This window comes from Colius striatus, chromosome 1 (genome assembly GCF_028858725.1).
Source record: "Colius striatus isolate bColStr4 chromosome 1, bColStr4.1.hap1, whole genome shotgun sequence".
Lineage (NCBI taxonomy): Eukaryota > Metazoa > Chordata > Aves > Coliiformes > Coliidae > Colius > Colius striatus.
Genome location: NC_084759.1, coordinates 83478588 through 83504505, shown reverse-complemented (window position 1 = coordinate 83504505; position 25918 = coordinate 83478588). Strand labels below are relative to the sequence as shown.

The 25918-nt window shown below is 34.6% G+C and overlaps 1 protein-coding gene across 1 annotated transcript in view; it reads right to left on the bottom strand.

The window, feature by feature from the left end:
* Positions 1-25918, bottom strand: part of IL1RAPL1 (interleukin 1 receptor accessory protein like 1) — a 685866-nt gene that overhangs the window by 588792 nt on the left and 71156 nt on the right. The window contains exon 2 of the mRNA XM_061988597.1: positions 11648-11753. Coding sequence (XP_061844581.1) covers positions 11648-11729 — 82 coding nt within the window. The 5' untranslated portion in view covers positions 11730-11753. The remainder of the gene's footprint in view (positions 1-11647; positions 11754-25918) is intronic.

Below are 25918 nucleotides of genomic sequence, written 5' to 3'. Positions count from 1 at the left end.
GTAGGAAGCAACTGCAATGTGTTCAGCTGTCCTGAGATGAGACTGTGGCATAGTGCCCTGGAAATTTAAACTTATATTAAAACTTATATTAAAAATCAGCATTGTTCACTAGTTAAGGAAAGGTATAAAATCAAGGTTTACAGGGTGGATACAGCTGCTGCTGATATGTGAGGAACTCACAACACAGCAGTTCCCTGGAGTACCATGGAGTGTGGAGCAGAGTGGAGACTCTTCAGCAGGCTGTGACGATACACAGGAATGAGACAGTCACTGATAAGCAGTGTTTTGGGTACCCCGAGTCTGTCAGATCTTGACAAAACACTATTTATTGTGAAAACTTTGCTCATTTTAATGTCATTTTAATACAAAAACATGCCTCCATCCCAAAGGCTACTCGCCTCCAAGGTGCAACCACTCCTTCTTGAGTCTGTGCCTTGAATTTTTTGTAAGCTACACCTTTAAATGAGAGGTGAGAGAATTTTACACCAATTGTAATAAAGGTATTTATGATTAAAGTCACTCAAACTCCAACTTGAAGGTGAAAAGGTATAAAAGGGTTAAAGAAAAGCAGGGTGTTGGGGGGAAGACACCATCATGAGCAAGTCATGGAAGCTCCCTTGCAGACTGAATCAGTGGATCAGCCAATGGACTGAGCCTCTCTTCCTTCCCCCCCGTCTTGGGTGAGACTTGAACTCTTTAACGTTTTATAGCCAGACTGTACTTTGTAACTTCACACACTGTATTGCTTATATATCTACTTTTTGCATGTGCTTCCTTTTGCAGAGAGTCACTATCACCAGCAATCCATAAGAATTTGCATCTCTATTGCATGAATAAAACTGCACTGTTTAAGTAGCCAGTCATTACAGTTTCTCACTGAACGCGATCAAACCCTCAATTGTGGCCATGCTAGCTCATGAGCATGACTGGACTGAAGGTGCAGTAAACTATCAGTGAATCCAGAGTCGTGATAGTTCACAGGAGGTGAATGTGCCTGGACTGGTCGTGGCAAGTTAGGCATTACTCAGAATTTAAACCTAGCCACACCTCCCACCTTGGTGAGGAGAGTTAGAACACAAGGGGATTTATTTTTCTGCCAAACCTCTCTGCCACCTTTTAATGTGACAGAGACAAGCAGCAGGAGCCATCAGAAAAGGATTGATTGAAACTCCCATCCCCTGCCCTATGCACCACTCAGGGTGGGAGGAGATGAAGACACTGGGATCAGGTGCCTGAGCCCAGGAAAATGGGGGGAGTGGGGGAACGGGAAAGTAAATGAGCTGGTTGCACTTTCCATCATTCACCCTACCCTGTATTGTTTTCAGTTGGGTATTTCTGTTTGTTATGTCTTTGGCTGATGGTGGATTAAATTGAGTTTCATTTTCTTTCCCAAGCTTAGTAGTCTTCTCTGTTTTGTCTGGGACCACAAGTGGCAATTGAGCCCTCCCTGTCCTCAGGGTGGGTACAAAGGCCCTTGGCTGATCATGGTCTTTTTTTCCTAGATGGGTCTAAACCACCACAGGGGAATATTTCTGTATAGTTAGCATCGTGACATTATGCATCAGGTTAGTTTTCTGTTTAATATCATTGTGACTCAAATTGAGAAGATATACAAAAAGAATATAAAGAAATGTGTTGAGTGGATTGAGGGAGGTGATTCTCTCTTTGCTCTCATAAGATGCTACCTGGAGTACTGTTTTCAGCTCTGGGGCCCCCAGCACAAGAAAAACATGAATCTGTTAGAGTGTGTTCAGAGGAGAGTCATGAAAATGGTCAGAGTATCAAGCATCTTTCCTATGAGAAAGGCTGAGACAGTTGGGGTTCTTCAGGCTGGAGAAGAAAGTTTTGGGGAGACCATCTTGCAGCTTTTCAGTACTTATATATTTATTCAGGGATTATAAAAAAGACGGAGATGGACTTTTTGCAAGGGTCTGTAGTGAAAGAATAAGGGGTAGTGTTTTTAAACTAAAAGAAGGTAAGTTTACTTTGAACATAAGAATTATTTTATGATGAGAGTGATGAGATACTGAAACAGGTTGGTCAGAGAAGCTGTGGATACACCATCCCTGGAAGTGTATAAGGTCTGGTTAGATGGGTCTTAAACAAATCTGACCTAGTAGAAGTTCTCCCTGTCCATGGTAGGGGAGTTGGACTACATGATCTTTGAAGATCTCATCCAACTGAAAACATTCTATAATTTCATGATTTTAATTAAAACTAATATTTTTATTTCAATGAAAGTGCTATGAATATGTATAAATGTGTAAGCAGTAGCACCTATAGATATCTAACTCCTTTTACTTTGAAATACTAAAGCTGTACAGTTTTCCACCCACAACCTTGTATTTTTGTATTCTATTATTTCTTATCTAAAAGTAGATAAAATCATAGTTGCAGTCTTTCAAAATGTTGAAAGGTCTTTGCAACATCATTAGGTTTCAAAATACTGACAGATGTTTTCAGATTCATTAGGTTTAAAATCAGAATGCATTGGATAGGGAACAACATGACAATATAAAATTTCGAAAAAAAGAAAAAAAGTCCTCATGGTCAGAATGTAGAATTCTTGCTCAGGTTAAGTAACCAATCATAAACATTTCTATTGAAGTTAACTTATACTTTTTAAATTATCAAATCTTAATCAAAAGATCAAATTTTAACCAGGTCTTTTATAAGATCTCTAACAAAGAGATCAGGAGACCAAATGGAATCCTCACATGCATCAAGAAGAATGTGTCCAGCCAGTTGAGGGTGGTTCTCCTCCTCCTCTTCTCTGCCCTGGTGAGGCCTCATCTGGAGTACTGTGTCCTGTTCTGGGCTTCCCAGCTCAAGAGGGACGGAGAACTTCTGGAAAGAGTCCTGCGCAGGGCCACCAAGATGATCAGGGGCCTGGAGCATCTTCCGATTCAGGAAAGGCTGAGGAAACTGAGTGACCTCATTAATACTTACAAGTATTTAAAAGGTAGATTTCAAGATGATTGGGTGATACCTTTTTCTGTAGTGTCCAGTGATAGTACTAGGAGTAATGGATATAAGCTGGAAAAACTTCTTTACTGTGAGGCTGAGAGAGCCCTGGAACAGGCTGCCCAGGGAGGGTGTGGAGTCTCCTCTGGAAGTTTCCGAAACCTACCTGGACATGTTCCTATGTGACCTGATGCAGATGAACCTACTTCAGCAGGGAGGTTGGACTAGATGAAGGTTGGATGATCTCTAGAGGTCATTTCCAGCTCCTACCATTCTCTGATTCTGTGATTCTGTGACTTACTGCAGTATTATCAGTCTTAAGTAAAAAATTTTAATGGTCATTAAAGGAGTCTGCATCTACTAAAATAAAAAGCTATGTAAGCAAATTTGAAAATAAAATGGTAATGGATAATCTCTTTTTCTGTCTGCAAAAACAAACATTAAAAGGGCAGCAACAACTGAACAAAAGTATTTATCTTTGTGAATGTTCAGAGTATTTGCAATTTGTAAAGTATATCTTTTTCCCCTAAATCTTGCTGTGTGAATATTTGTTACTCAATCCTGATGTTCAGGACTGAAAACTACACAGTATATATAAGTTATCAATTGGTATAAAATGATTGTTTTCCTATGTATTTTGAAGGAAAAATACATCTTAAAGCATAGCTATCACAAGATCAAAATCTACAAAATAAATCATTCATAATACAGTACTGTATTACTTACACTGAAACTAACTGTAATATAAAAGAAATCTAAACCCCAAAATAATCCACAAATATATAATAGAACCCAGAAAGTAACAGGTCTTCAAGAAGTGAGGAAAATAATAACCCAAAAATAATCCACAAAAATACAATAGAACCCAGTAAGTAACAGGTCTTCGAGAAGAGAGGAAAATAATAAGTTTACTTATGCTTTGACTGAGGTAAACAGAAATTGCGCTCACATGTGACATCATTAAGAATTCATCACATCAGCAAAGGACTGTGAACAAAGCATACATAATACATTATTTTGCTCTCTAGAGTGTGATGAAACTTGATGTCTGACTTTTCCCATAAGAGAGACAAGATTTAAAGCCCTCATACCAAATTTTACCGAGAAAGTAAGATAAGAGTAAGAAAATAAAGCGCAATTTTCAATGAACATATTAATGAATTCAACCTACTAAAACTTGAATTAAATTCAATTATTTTAAATAATTGCAGGTAGAAGAAGAAAAACTGTAAAGTTTTCAGAGTGTAACAAAGCAGCCTTGATATAAGCAATTAAAGAATCAGACAGTTCTAAAATTACATGGCACAGCATGTCATGTAATCCATTTCCAAGATTCCTACATATTACTAATAGTTGAAATAGGCTCTATGAGAAAACTAGATTCCTGTGATTTTCAGTTTAAATAAAATTATAGTTCAGTTTGACTGAATTCAGAACTTCAACATAAAATCCTCAACAGCAAAGTTTCTCAGCTCAGGAACATCTAACAATTTGCTGTTCAGAGATGGACAACATCTTTCAGCTTGTGTATCTAAAACGAATGAAGGAAATGGGAAAAAAGTTTTAAAATTACCATGAAATGTGCATATTTTCCTCATCTGGCCTTCAGTAAAATATTAAGTCACAGAGAACAACTAAAACCAAACACCAAAAAAATAAACAAAATATCAAGCCTCTTCTCTTCCTGAAGCTATTAATCCTGGAGATTTTTAACAGGACTTCAGCATTTTCTTTTAATCTCAAGCTAGAGTTACAAGAAAGGAAAACTTTAGGTGTTTCAAATGCACATTGATACATTGATAGCAAGAAAACAACTCTGATGAATGATCTTTTTCAAGTATAGTACGAAAGGGAACATTGTCCACATTGAAAACTGCAGTATTTCTAGGTACAAGCTATTGTGAATCCTAAGTATAGAGCCTGCACTAGATTTGATATCAATAGCATTATTTTAATGTAACTGACTTCAATACCAAACACATAAAAAGCATACTGGCTTTTTACATGTCTCAGAATAGCATAACTTACTTTGGAATGCAAGTTTATTACACATGCATTAATTAACAGTGACAAAGTGAAAAAAAGTCATGAATGAAAAAAGTAGTCTGCCTGCTGAATAAAATTTCAATTGTTTTTAGGTAGGTCAAATTTTAGAACCTGATGAGACAATTGCTTCACTTATTTCCTTGGTATGTTGTGAGTCTACGTTAGAGCAATTCAGAGCTCCTATCCTAAACATGTCATAGTTTCCACTGTGAGATGAGATAACCCACAGTGAAAGGAATGTTTAAGGAAGTTCAAATCTGGAAAAACAGAGGATCAGGGACCACAACATGTGCATAAAACTTCGTATAGCAAAAAAAGATTTGTCTAAATTCCTTTTAAAATATGTGTAAAGAATCATCCTTAAGTCATTTATTTCAACTGCACGCAGACTTGAGCAACCTGCAGTAGCTGATATTGTTTGAACTAGGGAGCTTATACTAGGTAATATTAAGAGGTCCCTTCCAACTCAAATAATTCTGTAATTAAAAACTGGAATTATCAATTGAAACTATTTTAATTGGAATTACAATTGATTTAAAAGACAATAAAAATTGCTCTTTTTGCCAAGGATGAAAGAGGCATTTGTGGAAGTAGGTTACTCCAAATGAATTTGCAGATTGCTTCCAGAAAATTGTCTGTTTTGCATCTGTACATCTGACAGTTTCAGAAACAAGTTAAATGTTCAGAGCAAGGCAATAAAATTACAGGAGCACTTATCTTTCAAATAACATAACTGTGTCATAACCATCATAGCTGACATAATTCTCCTTATAACTGAAAAAAACCCACCTCTTTTGAAAAACAGATTAAAAGATAAATCTTAAAGTAATGAAAGACAATGTGTATTTTGCATTTGAAATAAAGACCATGATAGGAAAAACAAGTATGAGTAAGAATGAAGATTTCAGTACTGTAATCTACAGGATGACTTTCACTTTTCATGTTAAGTTGCTTCCCATATATCTGTGTATGCAGCACTGATGGCACTGTCTCTTTCCATCTTCCAGAAAGAACAATTTGGTAAGTATTTTAATCTATGACATATTTCATCTGTTTTAATTTGCTGTAAGTGTAGCATCAAAATATATTCTAAAGAGTTAAACCTTTTGTCACACTTCTGTGTTTTAATAATATTTCACAACTGAGTATGTTTAACAAAGACAAATCTATCAGATGGCCATTACTTTTCCTTGAGGTTTTTTTGGTCTCCTTATTCTCCACAGTCATTATTCTACATAAAATTGACAGCCTAATATTCAAGTAAATAAATCTTCTGCAACAGCTATTTCTGATCACAGGTCACTTTTTCTTTTACATCTTTCTAGGCCATTTGCCAACAGATACTAATCAGTGAAACGGCTAACCATTCCCAAGGGAAAATAGGGACTGTGAAAGCAGAGTCATTCTTAATTGCAACTAAAACTTAATGATCAAACTCTGTAAAAATATCTGTTACTGTCCTTTTGGCTTTAGATTTTGTTTTGTCTTCTTTACTATCATTAGTCATTATTTAATATATACTACTAACTATAAAACATTGAACCTTTGCTACTGCACAGTCTTATCACATACCATTATTCACCATCTCCCAAGAGCCTGAAAAGTACCAGTATGAATCCTAGTAACAACAAAAGGTCATATAACTATTCTTAAAATGCCAGCCATCCTGTTGATAAGTGCTCTCAGGACAAGTAATAGTTACTGCTTTCATACCATCTCCAAAAAAAAAAAAATGTGTCACAAAGGATTTTTGCTTACGACACAATTGCTCCTTATTGACCAAATCTTCTAGTGACACAGAATTGTCTTTCCTTCTTTCTTTCTAAACATAGCCTCCACTCCCCTATAGTAAACAATCTACATCACTGCTGTTCATCTGACACATTGAACAGTGTCCAACTCAAAAATATAGAGTACAGACCACTGGAGCTAAACCATCCCCTTGGCCAAGCATTTATTTAAGCTCACTAGCAAAACTAGTGTTTCTTCAAACAAGATTGCTCTTCAGGGTTTTTGAAATGAAAATCGTATGTTGAAAATTATTCCACAGCAATGCCACACGTATAACATTCTATAGCTAAAGAAACATGCAGTATTGTAAAAGATTATTCGTTTAAGGAAAAATACACACTTTCCATATAGAGTTGTAATTTAAAAAAAAAAAAAAAAAAAAAGGTTAAAAACCAAATACTAAAGGAATACTGTAAATTGCTGAATTTGCAAAATGTTACTAATTAAGTTAGTTATTAATATCTACTTTCTTCCAGTATTCCTTGATTCACAAAAAGCAAGTTATTCCTTTTCTCCTAACAATAATCAGGTAGGTTTTTTTCCTTCAAAAATTAAGAAAGAAGATGGAGTTCATATTGAAACTGGCATAAATGTCTTTGCCAGACATGTTTGTAGGATGGGCATATGGATGTTTTGGCTGTCTAAACAAGGTGCTGAGGGATCCTAATTGCTCTTTTAACATTCTGATGCCATGTAGAAATACTAAGCTGTAAAATCTTTCCATGGGTTATAATAATTTCAGAAGGTCTTCCAGGTTCTGTCAGATACATAGCAAAAGTTCAGGGCAGAGAGTGAAAGTGTTGAATGAGGCAGAGCATTTACACATTCTTCATGTCTCTAGATCATCTAGACCTCCCTCCCAGCAAGCATAAGTAATCATTCATATCACTTGACCTCATTACTGTATATTCAAAGGTATCATTGTTGAAGATTTTCTACTTTTAAAAGAAATGTGTAAGTAAGAAAGCAAATAACACCTTCCCTCATTAACACACACACTACACAAGATGTAAGCTTTGTAAGGTAATTAGGCAAAATCCAAGAAAGTGGATACACCCAGTTAATTTATTCTTCAACTATGAAGACAGGGCTTTGACATTAGAAGGAAAACATTGATTTCTACTACACAAGAAAATAGAAATGCTTAAAAATGCTTAAAAAAGATTAGAAGCAATGCAAGAGTTAGCTTCCCATTTAGCAGGTCACATCTGATAGTTGTGTATGCCAAATACAAGTTCATCTTTACAGTTAACTGTGGCTGGCTTTCAATCCCCTACAGAAGTTTATGGAGACTTCATTGAATACCTAAAATATCTAGTTAATAGACATTACATCTACTCTGAAATCACTTTGGAATGGCAAAGTTTAAGGCAAAGGATATTTTCTTTCTCGCTTGAATATGCATTACAACTTGTAGATGTTGTGCATTCAACTATAATTGAAAGGGAAAGTTTAGGCATGTTTAAGACTAATTTAGTTTTTCATATGTTGGTATTTGAAGAATTTTTTTCTATCATTTGTATTTTTTAATGGAAGTGTTATAGGAAATGCTCATACAGCCTTTCTTACTTAACAAACACCATTATTACATGCTCTAAATGTAAAATAAAATCATTTTATGTTAATTTCAAACTATTCATTGTATTTCAGAAATTATGTGAAATAATAAATGAAAAAATATATCTTCACTTAGAAATAAAACCACACATACAAGATAAAATGTTAAATAAGTCACAAAATTGTGAGCAAGCTAATATAAAGCACGTTTTCCTGCTAATGAAATAAATAGTTGAATAACACTCTCCTCTTCATACCCTGAATTATATTTAACTGATGAATAGCATACAGTGGTAGAAAGATTCAAGGACAGTCTTTAAGTAATGTCATTAAGTCATTTGCATAATGACAGCTCTCATGATCAGACATTTAGTCCAACACAGTACAATCTAAACTTTCTCTTGCAATGTTTTTCAACCAACAAAATGACAGACAAGAATACTATACTAATCCTTATTGTTTACACATATAACTAATTATTTGAAGTAACTTCAGTCCTGAAAACCAATAGACAGTTATAATTGTTATCGATTTTTAGAAATAAAACCACAATTTGAAACTACAAATTAGTCCACATTTTTGACATTCTGTGAATCCTCACTGACTTTGTAAAGGTAGGTTTCACGTTCTCAATAGTTCAGAGAAATGGTTAGAAATATATTTCTACCAGATGAAGAAACTCGTACTTTTATTAATTACTATCATTTTAGCAAAGCTGATAAAAAACTTAGATTTTTTTATCTAAGTGCTCTACCAGGAAAAGTCCAACTGACAGTATAGAAAAGACATTTTCAAGGATAGAGCTCTTTTGAACATAACATACTGAACTAAAATTTATAAACAACATAAGATCTGTGTTTTCAGGTTTGTTACTTAGAAATCAGCTCAATAACAGTGAATTAGAAGAAATAAGTCACAATTAGGGCAAATATTTAGCATATTAATGCAACAACTTCTTTCTTTTTATTACATTGCTTTAATTTTAACAGAGAAGGAAGTAGATAAAAGCAACGCATCTCTAAAAGGTGGACACTACAACTTTACATTTATAATTATAAGATCTCAAAAGCATAAAAATGTACCAACATCTTTATTTTGCTATTCATTTTATTTTAGTGCTGACAAAAGACAAAGTTAACTCACAGGTAGAACTCACTAAAGATATGTAAACCATGTCCTCACTATCTTCTGTGTCTCGTTAACACGTTCACATAAAAATCAACCTGTTTCCTAAGCTGATTTTTTTTTTTACTTCCTAATATAGGTTGCATTAATTCTAGACAACTATTTCTGTGGATAAATGTGTGGGATAAATGAATCTTATTTTGCTAAATCTTCTCCAAAAATAAATGACTTTTTCTTTGTAGAAACACTTCAGGATTGCAAAATAGGCCTCCCGAGCACTGAAGGGAGGGAAAAAACCAAATGAAATCAAACCACAACAACAACAAAACCAAACCAAGAAGCATTACACATGTTTATATATTCTATCTACTTCTATGGAAGTTCTTCATTAGATCTCTTGGTGATACATCTGGTGAATCTATGTAGAGGATAAACAGATCTCACACGAAAACATCAAAAACCTCATGTTACAGTAAGGTATGAGACAAGGGTTTCCATTACAGTTTTTGTTTTTTATTATAGCATCACGATGGGAACATACTCTCTACATCTTAAAAAGTATTGTATGCCTTCTCTTTTGGTGGATGGGAATTATATTAGTTTCCCAAGCAGAACTAAAAATGTGTATTTACCACTTTTCCTTGCATTGGTTAATCAGAGGAAGAGGATGTAGGCAAAAACTATGAAATAAAATGCAAAGACAACCTAAATTCTTGTTATTGTCACATTCATATCACATATATGATTACTGGCTATTTTTCAGTTCCCAAAAATGCCAATGTAAAAGCTTTAATTAAAAAATGACCAAAAATGTTTATATTAAATTTGAATAAAGGGATCTAAACTTAAAGTTTACAAGTATTAAATCTTAAGGAAACAGAACAACTTCACACAGACATATTCAAAGAGTATATATGATTTCTATCTAGGCTTCAATATATCAATCCATTACCAACTCCTTTGCTCTGCACACAGTCTGTATATTCCAGTTTTCCTGAGTTTAAATAACCCCAAATATATTGTAATCTCAAGTCTTAGCTCAGGAATACCTTACTTCGTAGTAGTATTCTTTACCTGCCTTCCTTCCATCTACATTTGCAATCATTAAAATATTGTAGACTTAATCACTTTCATAGTCCATTGAAAATACAAGATACGATTTAAGCTGTTGTTCAAAATGTATAAAAACCTATGTCCTCCTTAAGCATACATTTACGACAACTAACAACTAACTTCATCTGGAAACAGAATTTAAAAAAAAAAAAAAAAGACTTCTGGAACAGTGCAACAAACACTACCTAAACCATTCCAATGCCAAAAGGAAAATGACTAGTAGTAACAAATCTAATTAACTAATTCCATCAACATAACATTAAGACTTCCATGAAGGATCTAGTGTCTTTTAGTGAAACAGAGCAAGATAGTTTGTAAAAGTAGTATCTCAAAAATTTTTTCATTATCCAATGAAAAGTTAAAAAGGGGAAAATTAGAATTTCAAGGTAACAGAAACAAAATGAAACCAAATCCCACTCAACTGTCTCAGTATTGGTGTTCCCCTTACCTACACATAAAGATATAGTAAAAATATCAAAGATGTTTCTTAGATATGTCACCTTCCATTTGGTTTGTTTGTCTTTTCTTTGCTGAATTAAACTTTTCAAATGTATCAGAAACATGTGTATTCAAAAATATATTTTGATCTTTACTCTTCAGGATTATTAAATTCATTGTTATTGATCTATTTGTTGTATTAATAAAATAAGTAGTTTAAACCAAAATTTCATGATCTTCATTTCCAAGAGATTCTTCACCATACAGTATACAGTCAATGAGATAAATTTAGTAGCTCACAGTAACAACATTGACTACAATAAAGTCTTCTTAAGTAGATTAAATAGTTCTGGGAATAACATTCCTTCATCAGATAAACTATTATACCGATTTCATATTACATATCTGATTATAACATTTTTGCTTTTTTCATCACGTTCACGTGAACTAACATAGTCTAAATAAATACAGAAGCTACTTTTACTTTGCTACAAAATTTTAAATCCTCTTAACTATGTTCAAACCACCCTAACTACCTCCTATTAAGTATTTGCAAATATTAAGCACTTCTTTCCAAAACACATCACAACCACAGAGATAAAGATTTACTTACCTGATCCCCTTTTGGTCACAACCTTCAAGCTCTGAGTTACAGTAGCATACAAGAGAATCAAGTTAGGAATAGGAGCTTTCATCTTCTGTCTTTCCGTGGTTGCTTCCTAAAGTGTAAAAAAGAAGAAAGAAACACTGATTATATGTTGGTGCCAAAACAACCTTGAAGTAACTAGTCTGACATTGTGGAAAAGCTGAATAGAATGTGAACAATTTGATGCACCAAAAATGATCTATTTTTCCTGAAAAAAAAACCCAAACAACAACATAATCCAAAATCACTATATAAAAAACACATGCACACACCACCTTTACTAAGGAGCTTGAGTTCCAATTATGTGTACAGACTGAAAATTCATTGAGTCCCTGTTAAATGTTTAAAGATCTCTTGAATCAAACAACTTTCATCAAATTTAAAAAAAAAAAAAAATCTGATCTTCTCACTGAGCCTGCAAAATAGCATCTTGTTCTTTCTATCATATAGCTTATATGATAAAGATTCACAATGCAATGAACAATTAATTAAAACCAAATCTGGTCATTCTTTTGAGACAGGTGAAGCATAAGAATGAAGCAGAGGAATCAGCAGAAACTGTTGCAATTTCCTTTTAGATGAGCTGAAATCCTGTAAGCAAGTTCAAACTAACATATTCTCTGCACTAAATCAGAAATTAATATTATTAGGATGGGAAAGAGGTGGATCATAGGTTGTAGCTCAGCCTTTTCCTCTAAGATGTGAATAGAAATTTTTAATTTTTATTATTTCTGTCCTCCAGTGATTAAGGGGTATGAGTAGTTGGTGAAAGTAGGGGCTAAACATTCTGTTAAATCATAATATAGCTAGTCATGATGATTATCAGTGTTGTTCTGGAATGGTTGACAGGACTAACAGCTCACATTTCAGTGTGTTAAAAGGGAAAATATACTGTCTAGCCAAGCTAGCTTAAGTTTTTATAGCAAAGCAAGACAGTAATATCTATGCTATCTATATTCTTTAAAGCATTTTATGCAAAAAATGTAACCTAATGAGGGCAGAAAGGGCTGTGATCAATGGTTCTTACATATAATAAATAAAGATTCAGGTGAAACCAATGTTGTTTCCATATTGACCTTTTTTAATCACAGAACTGTACAGTAACTGAGCAAAATCTCAAAAGGTACAACATAGTACAAGCTTTGACTTCAAAAGAGATCATGGATCTTTTGCACTTCCATTGATACTCAGGTTACTGAGTACCCAAGACATTCTTTGAAAGCAATTATCTTAAAATATATTCATCTTAGAAGAGAATGAGTTAGATATAAGAAACAGTGCAGGTGTAAGGGAGCACATTATGGGAAGAACTGGTTAAACAATGATGACTTCATATAGAATCCATCTTACAACTTTACATTTCAAGACATTTGAGAAATAAACACAAATCTATTACATTCATGATTACAACTTTATTAAAGATGAGGGAATGAGAGACTACAGTTTGATAGCATCATTTTGTGTTATCTTGTTTTTATAACAGTCTTTATGTTCACAGAGAAACATACATTATTATGTTCGATAATTCATTGATTGTGAACAAGCTTCAGCGTTTTAGCATCACAGGTGAAGAACTATCATTTATCTACGTTGATGTGCAACTTCAGAAAATTCAGGCAATAAAATGCTTGTCAATATAGAATATAAAATTAGAAATACAGGATTTCTGTGAGTTAAATTTTGTGCAAAGTTAACATTTATAGTGAAGTTTAAAATTTAACTAAGTACCATGACCACTGGCAATTATAAATAATATAGATCCTTAGAATTTTAGAAGCTAGAAATGAAGGTTAATTTTCCAGAGGCACAGTGAGTAGATATCACAAAGTGTTATACTACATTTCACTGTAGATCTGAGTAAAGCATTCTGAAATCAAAATCTCATTTCTCAGTCACTGCACTAAGTGATGCCATAGGAAATCCTGAAGCTGATATCTTCAGCCTCCAGCGTACCAGCAAGAGTCAGCTCCTTGCTCTGTGTGAGTCTAATAAATACTGCTCAAAGAACCACAGGACCTTACTATGCAATTACAAATTCACTAAATAGGTTCTGACTGTGAAAGCATATCCAAACACATCTTTTTTGAGTATACATCAAAAGACAATATTTACCATTACTGGGAAAGAAATGCAAATATATACATATACTTGCATATATGTATGTATGCATTCATATTTATTTATAAATATTTTTGTAGGGAAATGGTGCAGTACCTATAAAGCTTAAAGCCCTCAAAGAAAGACTTATAAATACAAGAATAACAAAAAGAAACAGTTTTATCAACCAAAGCCTTCTTTTGATCTATGTATATATCACTCATATTGTCAAGTCAAATAGAACTGTATTTATTACAATAATATAGCGAGGTTGCATTTTAAACATATGATGCAACCGTGGAAGCTATTTTCATGTACAGGAACTCTCAGAGGCTCAGGTCTACCTCAATGGCATAAGCAAAATTAGCTGTTGCCTACACTTCTGGTTTTGATTCCTTTTAAAAATCAAAAGCTCAAACAAAGAAAATGGATAGAGTTCAAGGTTAGTACGGTGAAACTGATGCCTTCCAGCTTTGGAAGTTTTTTGCGAGGTTATAAAATCTGCCTCACATCATTCATAGGTGATTCAAAATGGATACTTAACATCTCATGTTCCAGGTGAATGCTTCATCAATTGACTATTTTAGAAAATGTCCATGTAGTAAAATTGGTTGTTAAAACAATACAAGCAAGAGAGAATAAAATAAAAAGGAACATCCTAAGCGGGACCTCAAAACAAGTCCACAGAAAATGCCTTCACTGCTGCAATGAGTATGCCTGAAACCTAGATGCTGTAATGTGTTCAGTTAGATTTTAAATCAAAAGGCATAAGTTGAGAAGTCAAATACTTATCACCAAATGGCTTGTGTTATGTCATTAATTGGAAACAGTCTTCTTTCAGCAATGATTTTTTTAAGGATGAGATTGTTTTACTAGCCGTCTAGCTGTAACTTATTTTTTTAAGTAACATTAAAAATTCTGATTTTTAAAAGTCCTTTAAGGTCTTTTCTTAAAAAAAAAAGATTTTTAATTACATCTAACAAAAAGCTAAGAGAATATATGCTAGTTATGGACTTAATTTTTGATTTTAAGTTGCATCAATGTCAGCAGGTTTTTCACACTTTTCGACTATAAGTTTGCTAGACTCCATAGGTGAACAGTAGACTAATAATCTTTTAGAACCAAGGATTTTTGGTTGCTTTTTCTTAATACAGCAATAAGAATTTAAATATTTTTAATCCTTACACAGTATTCAGAACTTTGGATTTTCAGTAGTGGTTTTGTTTTTTTGCATGAACCACAGCATTGAAAATATGGTGACTGTTCCTGGATAAATATATTGCACAAGAATTTTAACTTATTTTTAAGAAAGCTGTTTTCTGCAGAAGGTGTCATTGCTTGACACAAAAATTACATAGAAAGCCTCTAGCATCTCTGTCACCAAGTATCTCATTTTCCCATTGAGACAGAAATAGAAATACAGCTGTATCTCAACACTAACACTCTTCGGGGAAATGCCACAAAGGCTTTTTTTCGTAAATTGTAATAAATACTCACTGTGAGGAAAATGCACAAATATACACACATGCTTCCTAAAAAACATAACAGAGATCAAATTAACAGTAGTAAGGCAATTCCTGATAAGGCAGAATACAGAAAAGAAAATTCTCATTTTCTAATTTTCCTTATATTCATTTTGGGCCTTTTCCTAAACCTGAATTTAACTTAATTGAAGCAAGCCATTTTCCATTGGCTCAGTCACTTACAGTAACTTTAAGGAGTTGATTCTCACCCTATAAATGCTAACTTCGATGATCTAATTATCTGAAAACATGTTTTTTTTCCCCCTGCTGCTTTTCTAAATTTGAAAAATGTTCTTTATACACGTTTAAAATGACTTCATTCTTTTCCTCCATCATACTGCCTTTAAAGAAACAAATAATTGCAGGATCCTGTGAACTCTGAAAAATGCTTCATGACTTTCTCTGGTGAAGTCATGACAGTACTCTGTTACTTTGGCAAGATTAGGCTCTTTTAAAATAACAATCAATCAACCAACAATAACAACAAAAAAAACTAAACTCCTCACTTAAGTCTGTCATGTGGTAGAAAAGTCTTTAAACAGTAGTAGAAATCTCACAGTTTTCAATTTCCTTCCTTGACAGGTGATAACTGGGGCATACACTAGATGTTTATTTCTTGGTGCTAGTATTGTGGAATGAGTCACAAAACTGTCCCTGGTAAATTATGAACAAGAAAAAAAATTGCAAAGAAATGTCACCTAAATACATAAGAAAGAAACAAACAAACAAAACCCAAACCTGCCTATTCAGTAAAAATATCTATTCTGCAGCAGTTGTTTACAAATGCCTGAACAGTATATCATTAGATCTCACAATGTGTAAAGGACAGTACAAAATATTTGTATAGCGTCAGTAAGTATGTTTGGCATATGTAAATTGCAATTCAAAAAGTCTGAAAACAACTCCTTTAAATTCTTATATTTCAAGGAAAAAGTAAAATTAGTATCAGTGTGATTTCATGCACAAGTGTCATTTCATTGTCAAGATATGTTATGTTACTGTCATAGAACTGTGCAGCATTTCTAAGTTCATCAAAGTTGTGAATGTAATGACAAAAAACCAAAAGATGACTGAAGAAGCAGTAAGGGTTGAAGGATGGTGACAGTGTTTTATGCAACAATAACCAAAAGTAAATATGCCTCCTGTCTCGCAGATTTTTGTCTCCTGGCAATTTTACTGGAGAAATTTAAGATTATTCCATGGATGTCTCTATATTAAAGTATAATCTGCCCTTTCCAAAAGTTTCCGTTAGGAAACATGAATCATTTGCTGATGACACCAAACTGGGAGGACTGGCTGATTCCTCAGAAGGCTGTGCTGCTGTGTTTATGACAACAAACTAACCATGAGCCAACAATGTGCCCTACTGGCCAAAAAGGCCAATGGCATTCTGGGATGCATCAAGAAGAGTGTGGCCAGGAGGTCAAGGGAGGTTCTGCTCCCGCTCTACTCTGACCTGGTGAGGCCTCGCATGGAGTTCTGTGTCCATTTCTGTGCTCCCCAGCTCAAGAGGGACAGAGAACTTCTGGAGACAGTCGAGTGTAGGGCCATCAAGATGATCTAGGATCAGGAGAATCTCTCTTATGAGGAAAGGCTGTGAGAAGTGGGGTTGTTCGTCCCAGAGAAGACTGAGGGAGGAACTCATTAATACTTGAAAGGTGTATGTCAAAGGGATGGGGCATCACCCTTTTCTGTAGTGTCCAGTGATAGGACTAGGGATAATGAATGTAGGCATTCAAACTTAAGGAAGAACTTTTTTGATGTAAGAGGGAGCCCTGGCACAGGCTGCCAAGGGAAGGTGTGGAATCTCCTTCTATGGATGTTTTCAAAAGAAGTCTGGATGTGTTCCTGTGTGACCTGATCTGGTTGATCCTGCTTTAGCAGGGTGGTTGGACTAGATGATCTTTAGAGGTCCCTTCTAACCTGTAACAATCTATGATTCCGTAATTCTAGGTCACTTAAACATATCAAGTAGTTATAAAATTATTTCAAAAGCAAGAAACATTCTGTCTGAACTAGAAGAATACTGATTGCTGGCAATGTTTATTTTCCCAGTCTTGTGTAAGATAGTAATGTCAATAACAGCATTTGCACTTAACATGATGAGCTATCAAACATTTATATTTTGCACACTATTTACATTGCTTAATATGTTCTTTACTAATGAATTAAGTAAATTTTTGTATGATGGGTAATGGATAAGATTTGTGGATAGTGCTTTTTCTATTAAAAGACAAACATATTGCAGCAGAATGCAGACACCTGAAATACATAGTATGCTTGAGAATCCTCTGTAGAAGATAAAGTTCAATATCTCATCTCACTGAACCATGGATTAAAATAGTCACTAAAACGTCAGCTTGCTGAAAACTACCTGACACGTACTTTGAGGAAGTGCTGTGGCTGAGAAGGGAAAGTGTAACTTCAGGAGAGATAAGAAAAAAAAAGATTACAATGGCTTTCTAATGATCTTATAGTACCTTGTGGACCTTGTGGGATCCAGGTCAGCAGGGTGTCCTTCTGTTCCAGATAATTCACCAGGGTTGGTTCAATCAAAATTGCTCATGCAAAAAAGTTAGGAAAGGAAAGCTTTGGATAGTGCATCGAGTTATTTACTCTCAGGGCAAGGGAATAATGGATGAACAGCAGTTTCTATTCATTCCTAGAAGCCTCTGTATGAAATAAAAACTAAGTTTAAAACAATCTAGTGTTGTTAGTACAAGTACATTCCTCCCTCTTTACAGGTCGTAACTATGGACACAAAGAAATAAGAATCTGCAGGTGAGGAGAGGTTTTAGCAAAAAAAACATATGGATCCAGCCTGAACTGAAACACTTGATGGAAACAACATATCCAGATGAATACATAAGAAAAGTATGCTCATTATAATAATTATGCCAATGGGTTAACTGAAAATTTGAAACCATAATTTCTTTCTTCTAGAAAGAAAAGAAACAAAAATTATAGCAATCTGGCAGTAAAATTATAGACAATACTCAAAGTTAGCTCAACAGTGATGTTTAAAGATAGACAAAAAGTGATTGTATGGTTAACTAGTTCTAAAGGGAGATTGACTAGCAGCATAGAAGAGAATAAAACACTTCCTTTCATAGCCCTAAGTATGAAAAGTTAGACGAAGAGGAAAAATTCAAAGATCTCCAGTGTGGCTTTGAAACACTGTCCTTCAGAATGAGAGAAAAAAGCTTTTCTTCCAACTACATATGCATAGGTAAACAGTACTCCACCTATAATGGCACAGTTTTGGCATGCAAGATATATAACCTTAACAATCTGCACTTGCATTGGTTCCTTGACTACTCTGCAACTTTGCTTTTTGGGTGTATTCTTGTGTCAAACTGAAATTCTGCCTCCATCAAAATTGACAAAACAAAGTTTTAATGCTACAAATACAATTTTAATGGAGAATTTTAATTTATTTTATTTTCAGACAACTAAATATGCTTCTGAAATACTTAAAAAATTAGTACAATAACAACCCTGCTCTCCTAAGTATATTCACCATGTGTTTGTGGAATTCAGCTCCCTTTTATGTACAGTAAATTTTCAAAGACTAGCTGTTTGCAGCAAAAACAACAGCAGAAAAGCAGAATACTGTAATATTTTCTTATCTTCTGCTTAGTGAAGAGTAGTGGTTTTGTAAAAACTTAATACGTTTGAAAAAGAAATATGCAAGATACAACAAAGTAATTGAAGAACTCTAATTTTGAGCGTAAATTAGGATAAAAGCACTTCTTAAAAAGTTCAGTCACCTTGAAATTTTCTGAATAGACACTTGATAAAGTGAGTGTGATGTTCCTCAGGCATTGATGTAAGATTCTAGGTACTTTGATGAGCAATTAGCATTAAAAAAATATTTAATTCCAAAAATCTCTAAAGACTATCTCCCATCTGATTCACTAATTATAGAGAGATTTGCCCTCAAAATGAAGAAGAAGGATGTGGAGGATGAAGTTCCACTGTGGATATTCTAACAGAATGTTTACTGCAGGATAATAAACCCTCTCACCATCATTAAGATTACATAACACTAACATTGATGATTTTCTTTGATGTTGTACATAGTTGGTCAACTAGTCTCCTTTTCTCATAGTTGGTCTTTGCAACACAGTCTTACTAATTCTATGTAACCTTAGACCCTTAGAACATGACTCGTTTCTAATTTAATGCTTACTCTACCTTGCCATATTAGATGTAAGGAAAATGGTCTGTAATTTTCATTACACTTTGTAGTTTATGAGCTGCTTTTGTACTTTTAGAATTGTGAAAAGGGAGAAATAAGTGTTTCATTTATCCTTTGTCTTTCACAGGCTGAGTGACCAGCCCTTTACTCTTGTCTAAACCAAATCTTAATAAGCTGCCATCAGACCCTCAGAGCACTACTGACCTGTCTCTGCCTAGCCTCCCCTTGAGCCTCCCTCCACAGGCTCAGGACCCCATTTCAGCTCATCCCAGGGCTGTCCCTGGCTCAGTGATATCATAGTAGTGCTGGTCACCAGCTCCATCTCTGGCCTTGCCTCATGGATAGTTTCAACACCAGAGGTAGTCCCTCCCAGCATAGTCCGTTCATACTTAACACTGTTCTGAGCCTTGCCTCTGGCGTCATCTCTTTGTACTCCTGGATAGAGCCCCTGCACAGACTGCTTGGCCCTGTCTCACTGCTTGCCATGACAGGCCCTGTTGACAGATCTTATAACCAACTCTCAGGTTTGGAGTCTGGGAACTACACTCCTTGGGGCTCAGCCTTCCAATGTAGGAAGGCAATCACCCTTCACTGCATCCTGATACCCCTCTCCTGAGTGAGGTTTCAAATCCAGTCACTATTCACCAATGTCTGTCTCAAATCTGTTTGTTTCCAATGGGAGAACATTTACCATAATTTAAAGCTATAAATAACCTGGGAAGAGTCACTATTTGCCCTTGAAAATGCAGGGACTGCAAATAGCTTTGCATTTACAGAAACAGTAATAAAAAGCTTTAGAAATTCATAATTTACATGACTTCCTTATCTATGATATAATTATTTTAAGATGTGTGCACACTCTAAGATGATACAATATAAAGGCATTTGGGTAGCAGCAATTCAGCATCTGCATAAAATTTGAAAGGCAAGCTACTGCCTGATAAAGACATGATGAATCTATCATTTGTACAAGAACAACAAGGACCTGAAGACAAACATGCTTAAAAAGGATGTCAGCTTTGCCTTTCAGATACAGTATAATAATTTGTATAATAATTAAAAGCAGAACAACTGCTACAAAGATTATCGTCATTATATTGGTTTATAAAGAATTAAAGCATCACTGATATATAATATATATCTGTGGTTTTTTAAGTTCTTGGGAGAAAACATCAAGACTGGATATGACCGAAATTTGTTATGTTTATTTGACAATTTGTTATGTCAATTAGGGAATTACCCAATGCAGTAGTTGGAGTTAGTTCAAAGGAGAGGGAGTCAATTTTGTTTTAATTTTTCTACAACCATGGCAGGTACAGCCATCATCACAACAACTCTTTTGGCTCTGATTTGCACCTAAGCATTGCGAGCAACCTCGTGTACAACATTGACTATCAAATCACAATTTCTTAAGTCCTGATCTTTCATTATAAAAAAGGCAGAAGAGTAAAAGGAATATTGGAAAGAAAATAGTGATAAAGCTTCTCCCATTAAAACTGGAAAGTATTTAGCTGCACTGAACAAGATAATTTTGAAACTTCACCAGTTTCAAGGCTTATAATTGAGTTCCAAAGTTCTTAATCCCACTTCATTGTTAGTGTTGATGTTGCTATGTTTGGCTAGTTTTTTGAAAAACAGGTCTTGATGCCTTTAATTGCTTAGTCAAACTCTGCTCCTTGATTCACTGCCCTTGCAACGACTAACTACCTAATAATCCCAATGCTAAAGAAACTTTAATTGCTTTTAGAAAGTAGCAGATCTATGACTCTGTTGCTTACCTAAACCTGTCCTGAGATCCCAGGTCAGAAAGTGGTGTTGCTGCTCTAACCACCTACAACCTTTAAGTGCTGCTGAATATCACTGCTTATTAATAGCTGCCATTTATGATTTGACACTAAAAGAAAGAGGACATTTTCACATCAATGTGTAGCCATGAAGTGTATGATATCCAAACTGAAAGGTATATGGATAATGATGGCTACTCCAAAGCCTTCAAAAATTGATTCCAGATTATCATAGAATCATAGAATCATTTAGGTTGGAAAAGACTTTTAAGATCATTGAGTCTGACTTTCCATGTCCCTAAGCATCACATCTACACATCTTTTAAATACTTCCAGGGATGGAGACTCCATCAGCTCCCTGGGCAACATGTTCCAGTGCTTCAGAACCCTTTTGGAAAAAATTTTTCCTGAAAAAGAATTTTTTCCTGATATCCAATCTAAACCTTCCCTGGCACATCTTGAGGCTGTTTCCTCTCATCAATTGTAACTTGGGAGAAGGGATCAGCAGACATCTCTTTTCACGTTAGTGTTAGAAAATGATCAGATCTCCCCTCAGCCTCCTCTTCTCTAGGCTAAAGAATGCCACTTTCCTCAGCCACTCCTCAAAAGACGTGCTCCAGACCCTTCACCAGCTCCACTAACCTTTGCTGGACATACTCTAGGCCCTCCTTATCTTTCTTGCAGTGAGACAATGGAAAAAATAAATCAAGTAAAGGTTTACATATATCCTTGTCAAAGGCTTGAGTATTACACTGTAATTGCAGTACATTCAATATGTTTCTGGCAATTTTCATAACTGAGAGCTATTATAATGCCATTTTTCAAAATCTCAATGTGAGAAAAATAATGAAAAATAATTAAAAAAAAACTCTCTCAAAAATAACTTTCCTCTGGAAATTAGGAACACTACATTCCATCGTGACAGGTACTCATCTACTCCTTCAAAACTGGGATTTTTAATCCTTATGATCAGCTGAGAACTATTCTGGTCTCAGCTGTGGTAGATCAGACTTGAGATTTTAAGCCCTTGATTCAAAGCTTTTTGTCTAAAAATGGATGAGATGCATAACAGAAGTAACAGAAGAAGATACTGGAATCCTGGGACTTCCTTTCCTACAGAACTGTTGTAACTATTAAGCCAGACTCTGTATCCTTTTGCTTCTTTTTCCAAGTCCCTGAATTTAGTCTGCACAGCTGCATAGTGCCTCATTTTCCCCAGAAATTATAGAGATTGCTGTCGTCAAAATAATTGGATGAGGCATTTGGGAAATGTGGGTTCAAATCCTTCAAATTGAGAAGAGTTACAGAATAATGCTCCCATTTCCTGAGCATGTGCTGTAACTGCATAACACATATACACATTGTGAGCTTTCAAAGGAGTAGTTTGTGCTGAGTAAAATGTTATTGTGTAAAATAAATGCAGCAAATGTTTATGGGCAGCTCATTCAAAACTATTCAGTTAATTTCTACCCTGTTGTACAGAGTGGAATGATTCTCATCATATCCACTGAACATAAAAGTAGAATGTTCCATAAAACTTTATCAGCTTCTATTGTGAAAGCCCCCAGGAAGTTTTAAAAGCTCACTAGGACTGAATCTGGTTTTCATGGAATTCAAAACATAAATGTATTTGTCCATGAATACTTGCTATTGACTGACTACTATTACAGTAATAAATTACATATACAAAATCTATATTCAGAAGAATATCACTGAGGTTTTTTATCTTTGAAAAATAAATGTTGAAAATTTAAGATTTTAGGTACATTCTAAAAATATATGTATTAACAGCTGATGCTTATATTATTTCCACAGGATTTTTAATTCAAGCACATACTGCCCCCATGCACACTAAGAAAGAATACAAACTTCCACTCTTTAATAGCAGCCATTCCAGTCTGAGGCAACAAACTGGGAAGGTAGTATTTTTACCATGGACGCAGAAGTAGGGGAAGACCCACAAGAACTGTTCCTGTTCTTGATTGTTTCAGGCTATTGTGCTCACAAATTAATTGAGTGATTAGGAGTGGATGCATATGTAAAGTAAATTTACTTCACAGGCACTGAATTTGATACCATGTATACAAATCTTATTAACTTCTCATTAGTTGTAACACCAGGATACTAATAAGAGCTATTACGGGTATTAAGTAAGCTACTTTCTTCTTTTTTCCCTTTTCTTTTTACATTTTTTAAAGGCGGTATTTCTGAGGAAGAAGCTTGACCTAGGGCTGCAAAAAAATAGTTCTGGTGTGAGGGTAATTTTTTTCATTAGAATGACCAATGGATAATAGTTTGGAAGGCCAGATACCTAGTAGACTTCTACATATCCTCTTGTTAGCTCAGTATTAGTGACTAATTATTTGTATGATGAAAAAAAAATATTATCTTTCTAAATGAAACAAGGTGGGATGAATTGCATAACTGTTTGAGTCAGAGATGGGACTGAAAATTGTCTTGACAGATCACAGAAATAATGTGAAAAAATAGATTAAATTCTAGAGAAACAAGTGTAAAATATCAAATCAAGCAGATCAAATCAGCCAAATATGGAAATGATGGGCAACAGCTGGCTAGGTATTGATTCTGTAAAAAAATCTATAAATTGTAATAGATTAGAAATTGAATACCAATCATACTACATTTCCTAAAAAACTTAATTGCCATCCTGGGATATGCACAAAGCACAGTAATTGTGGAATCTTTACCTTTAAAGATCTAAGGCTCTTTTAAAATTCACATTTAAGATTTATACACACTGTCTCAGTACAGCTGACCTTGAACTTAGGCAGTGGAATAGTTTTATTCCATGCTTTTGATTTTAGGAAACTTTCTCTGAAAATTACAGTGGGATATCTATGAAGTGAACACACTCTGGTATATACTTCTTCAAAACAAACAAACAAAGAATAAAAGAGCTGTTAAGAGAGAGCAATAGTGCAGAGCATATATAACCATCAGTTCACCAGTACTGGCAATTGCCACTGCTCAGAATGTATCATTTAGAAACTAATGATGGTCCTATAAAGACTCATTCAATAGCTAGTGCTGTCAACATGGGTTGAAATACTGGGGTTTTCTGACTTGTTCAACATAATTTGAAGACAATAAGCATTCCTAGAATCACTATTGGCATTGCTGATGTTTGGCTACAATTTGGTGTAAGAAATTCTGAGGTGGATCTAGAAGCTAACTGTTTCATTTGTTAAGACATTGTGGCTTACGACAGAATGAAAATTAAGAAAAAAACCCCCATAACAGTGTGTGGGGGAATCCTAGTAATTTTTCTTTCGAAAATAAGGAATCTTTGTCTTGAAATCAAAGTATGTGAATATAAAGAAAGTCTTCAATGCCTGGCCTACCTGCAAAATTAAATCCTGTGAACTGTGCAGCTTAACTAGTGCCCTACATCTCAGCAATACCCACACTAGCTTTTATTTTGTTGTTGAAAGATGAATCTCACAGAATTTCATATTAAAAAAATGAAAAAAAAATCAAAGGAATGACTTAGGGGCAATTAAAGGAAGCATGTGGAAACCCATGACATCAGTCATTGGTTTATGATAAAGCACAGGAACATATGGCATCATATGTATAAGGGTATAAACTCGTAGGTGAAGAAGCAGACATTTAGCTCTGGAACTGTCAATCAGGTGAAAAATAGCAAAGAGGAAATGTGAATTGGGAGATTAAAAAAATCAAGAGATTTTCTAAATTACAGACAAATATAACACTAGGTTTTCACTTGTGAGTATTGTGTCTAAAAGAGTCCATCATGTTTGAAATGTCCCCACAGTAACTTCCATCCTTTTCCATACTGGAGAAAATATAGGGAGAATATGAGAATTCAGTGAGGTGTCTTGCAGATCTGTGTTAGATTCCCTTTAAACAAAAGATGTAAGCATACATTTAAAACTTTTGCTTAATTACATTTTGCAGCTTGATATTTACATCTAGTAAATATCAGTAAATATCAATGTCAATAGTCATTGCCAACTGTTCATTGTCTTGAACGTCCTGCTCACAGTTCCACACACTTTACTGTGTAATGCCTAATAGCTGCAATCTTTACATGCAACAACAGTAAGTCTAAGAAGTCATGAGCATACATTCCTTACTGACTCTTGTTCATTCAGGACAAAAACATATTTTCTGTTTACTGTGCATGCATTGTTAGTAATTATGTGCAAATGAACTGTGGATGGAGATAAGTGTAATAGGAAAATCCTGAAGTAAGCAGAGGTTTTAACAAGTGCATCGTATTCGCACAGCTCTAATGGAACAAGCATTAGACAGCAAGAAGCTTTTAACTCTATTATATATAAACCATTAGATACTGCTGAAGTTCTGGCTATCATCTTGTATCAATCAACTAACTTGAACTTCAATTTTTAACACAAATATTTAATAAAATGTGTTTCAATCCCATGCAGATCAGATCACCTCCTGCTTTCAAGGTATGGGACATGATAAGAGTTTAGCATTCTCTGCTGTATTCTGTTTTGTATATCTTTGGTTAGATAATCACTGAAGCTTTATATTTTATATGGAATCTTCTCAGCACATGCAGTACTTCAAAATATTCAATGAATAAGAATATTCAGTGTTACCTAGGCAGAATATGCCCCTTTCA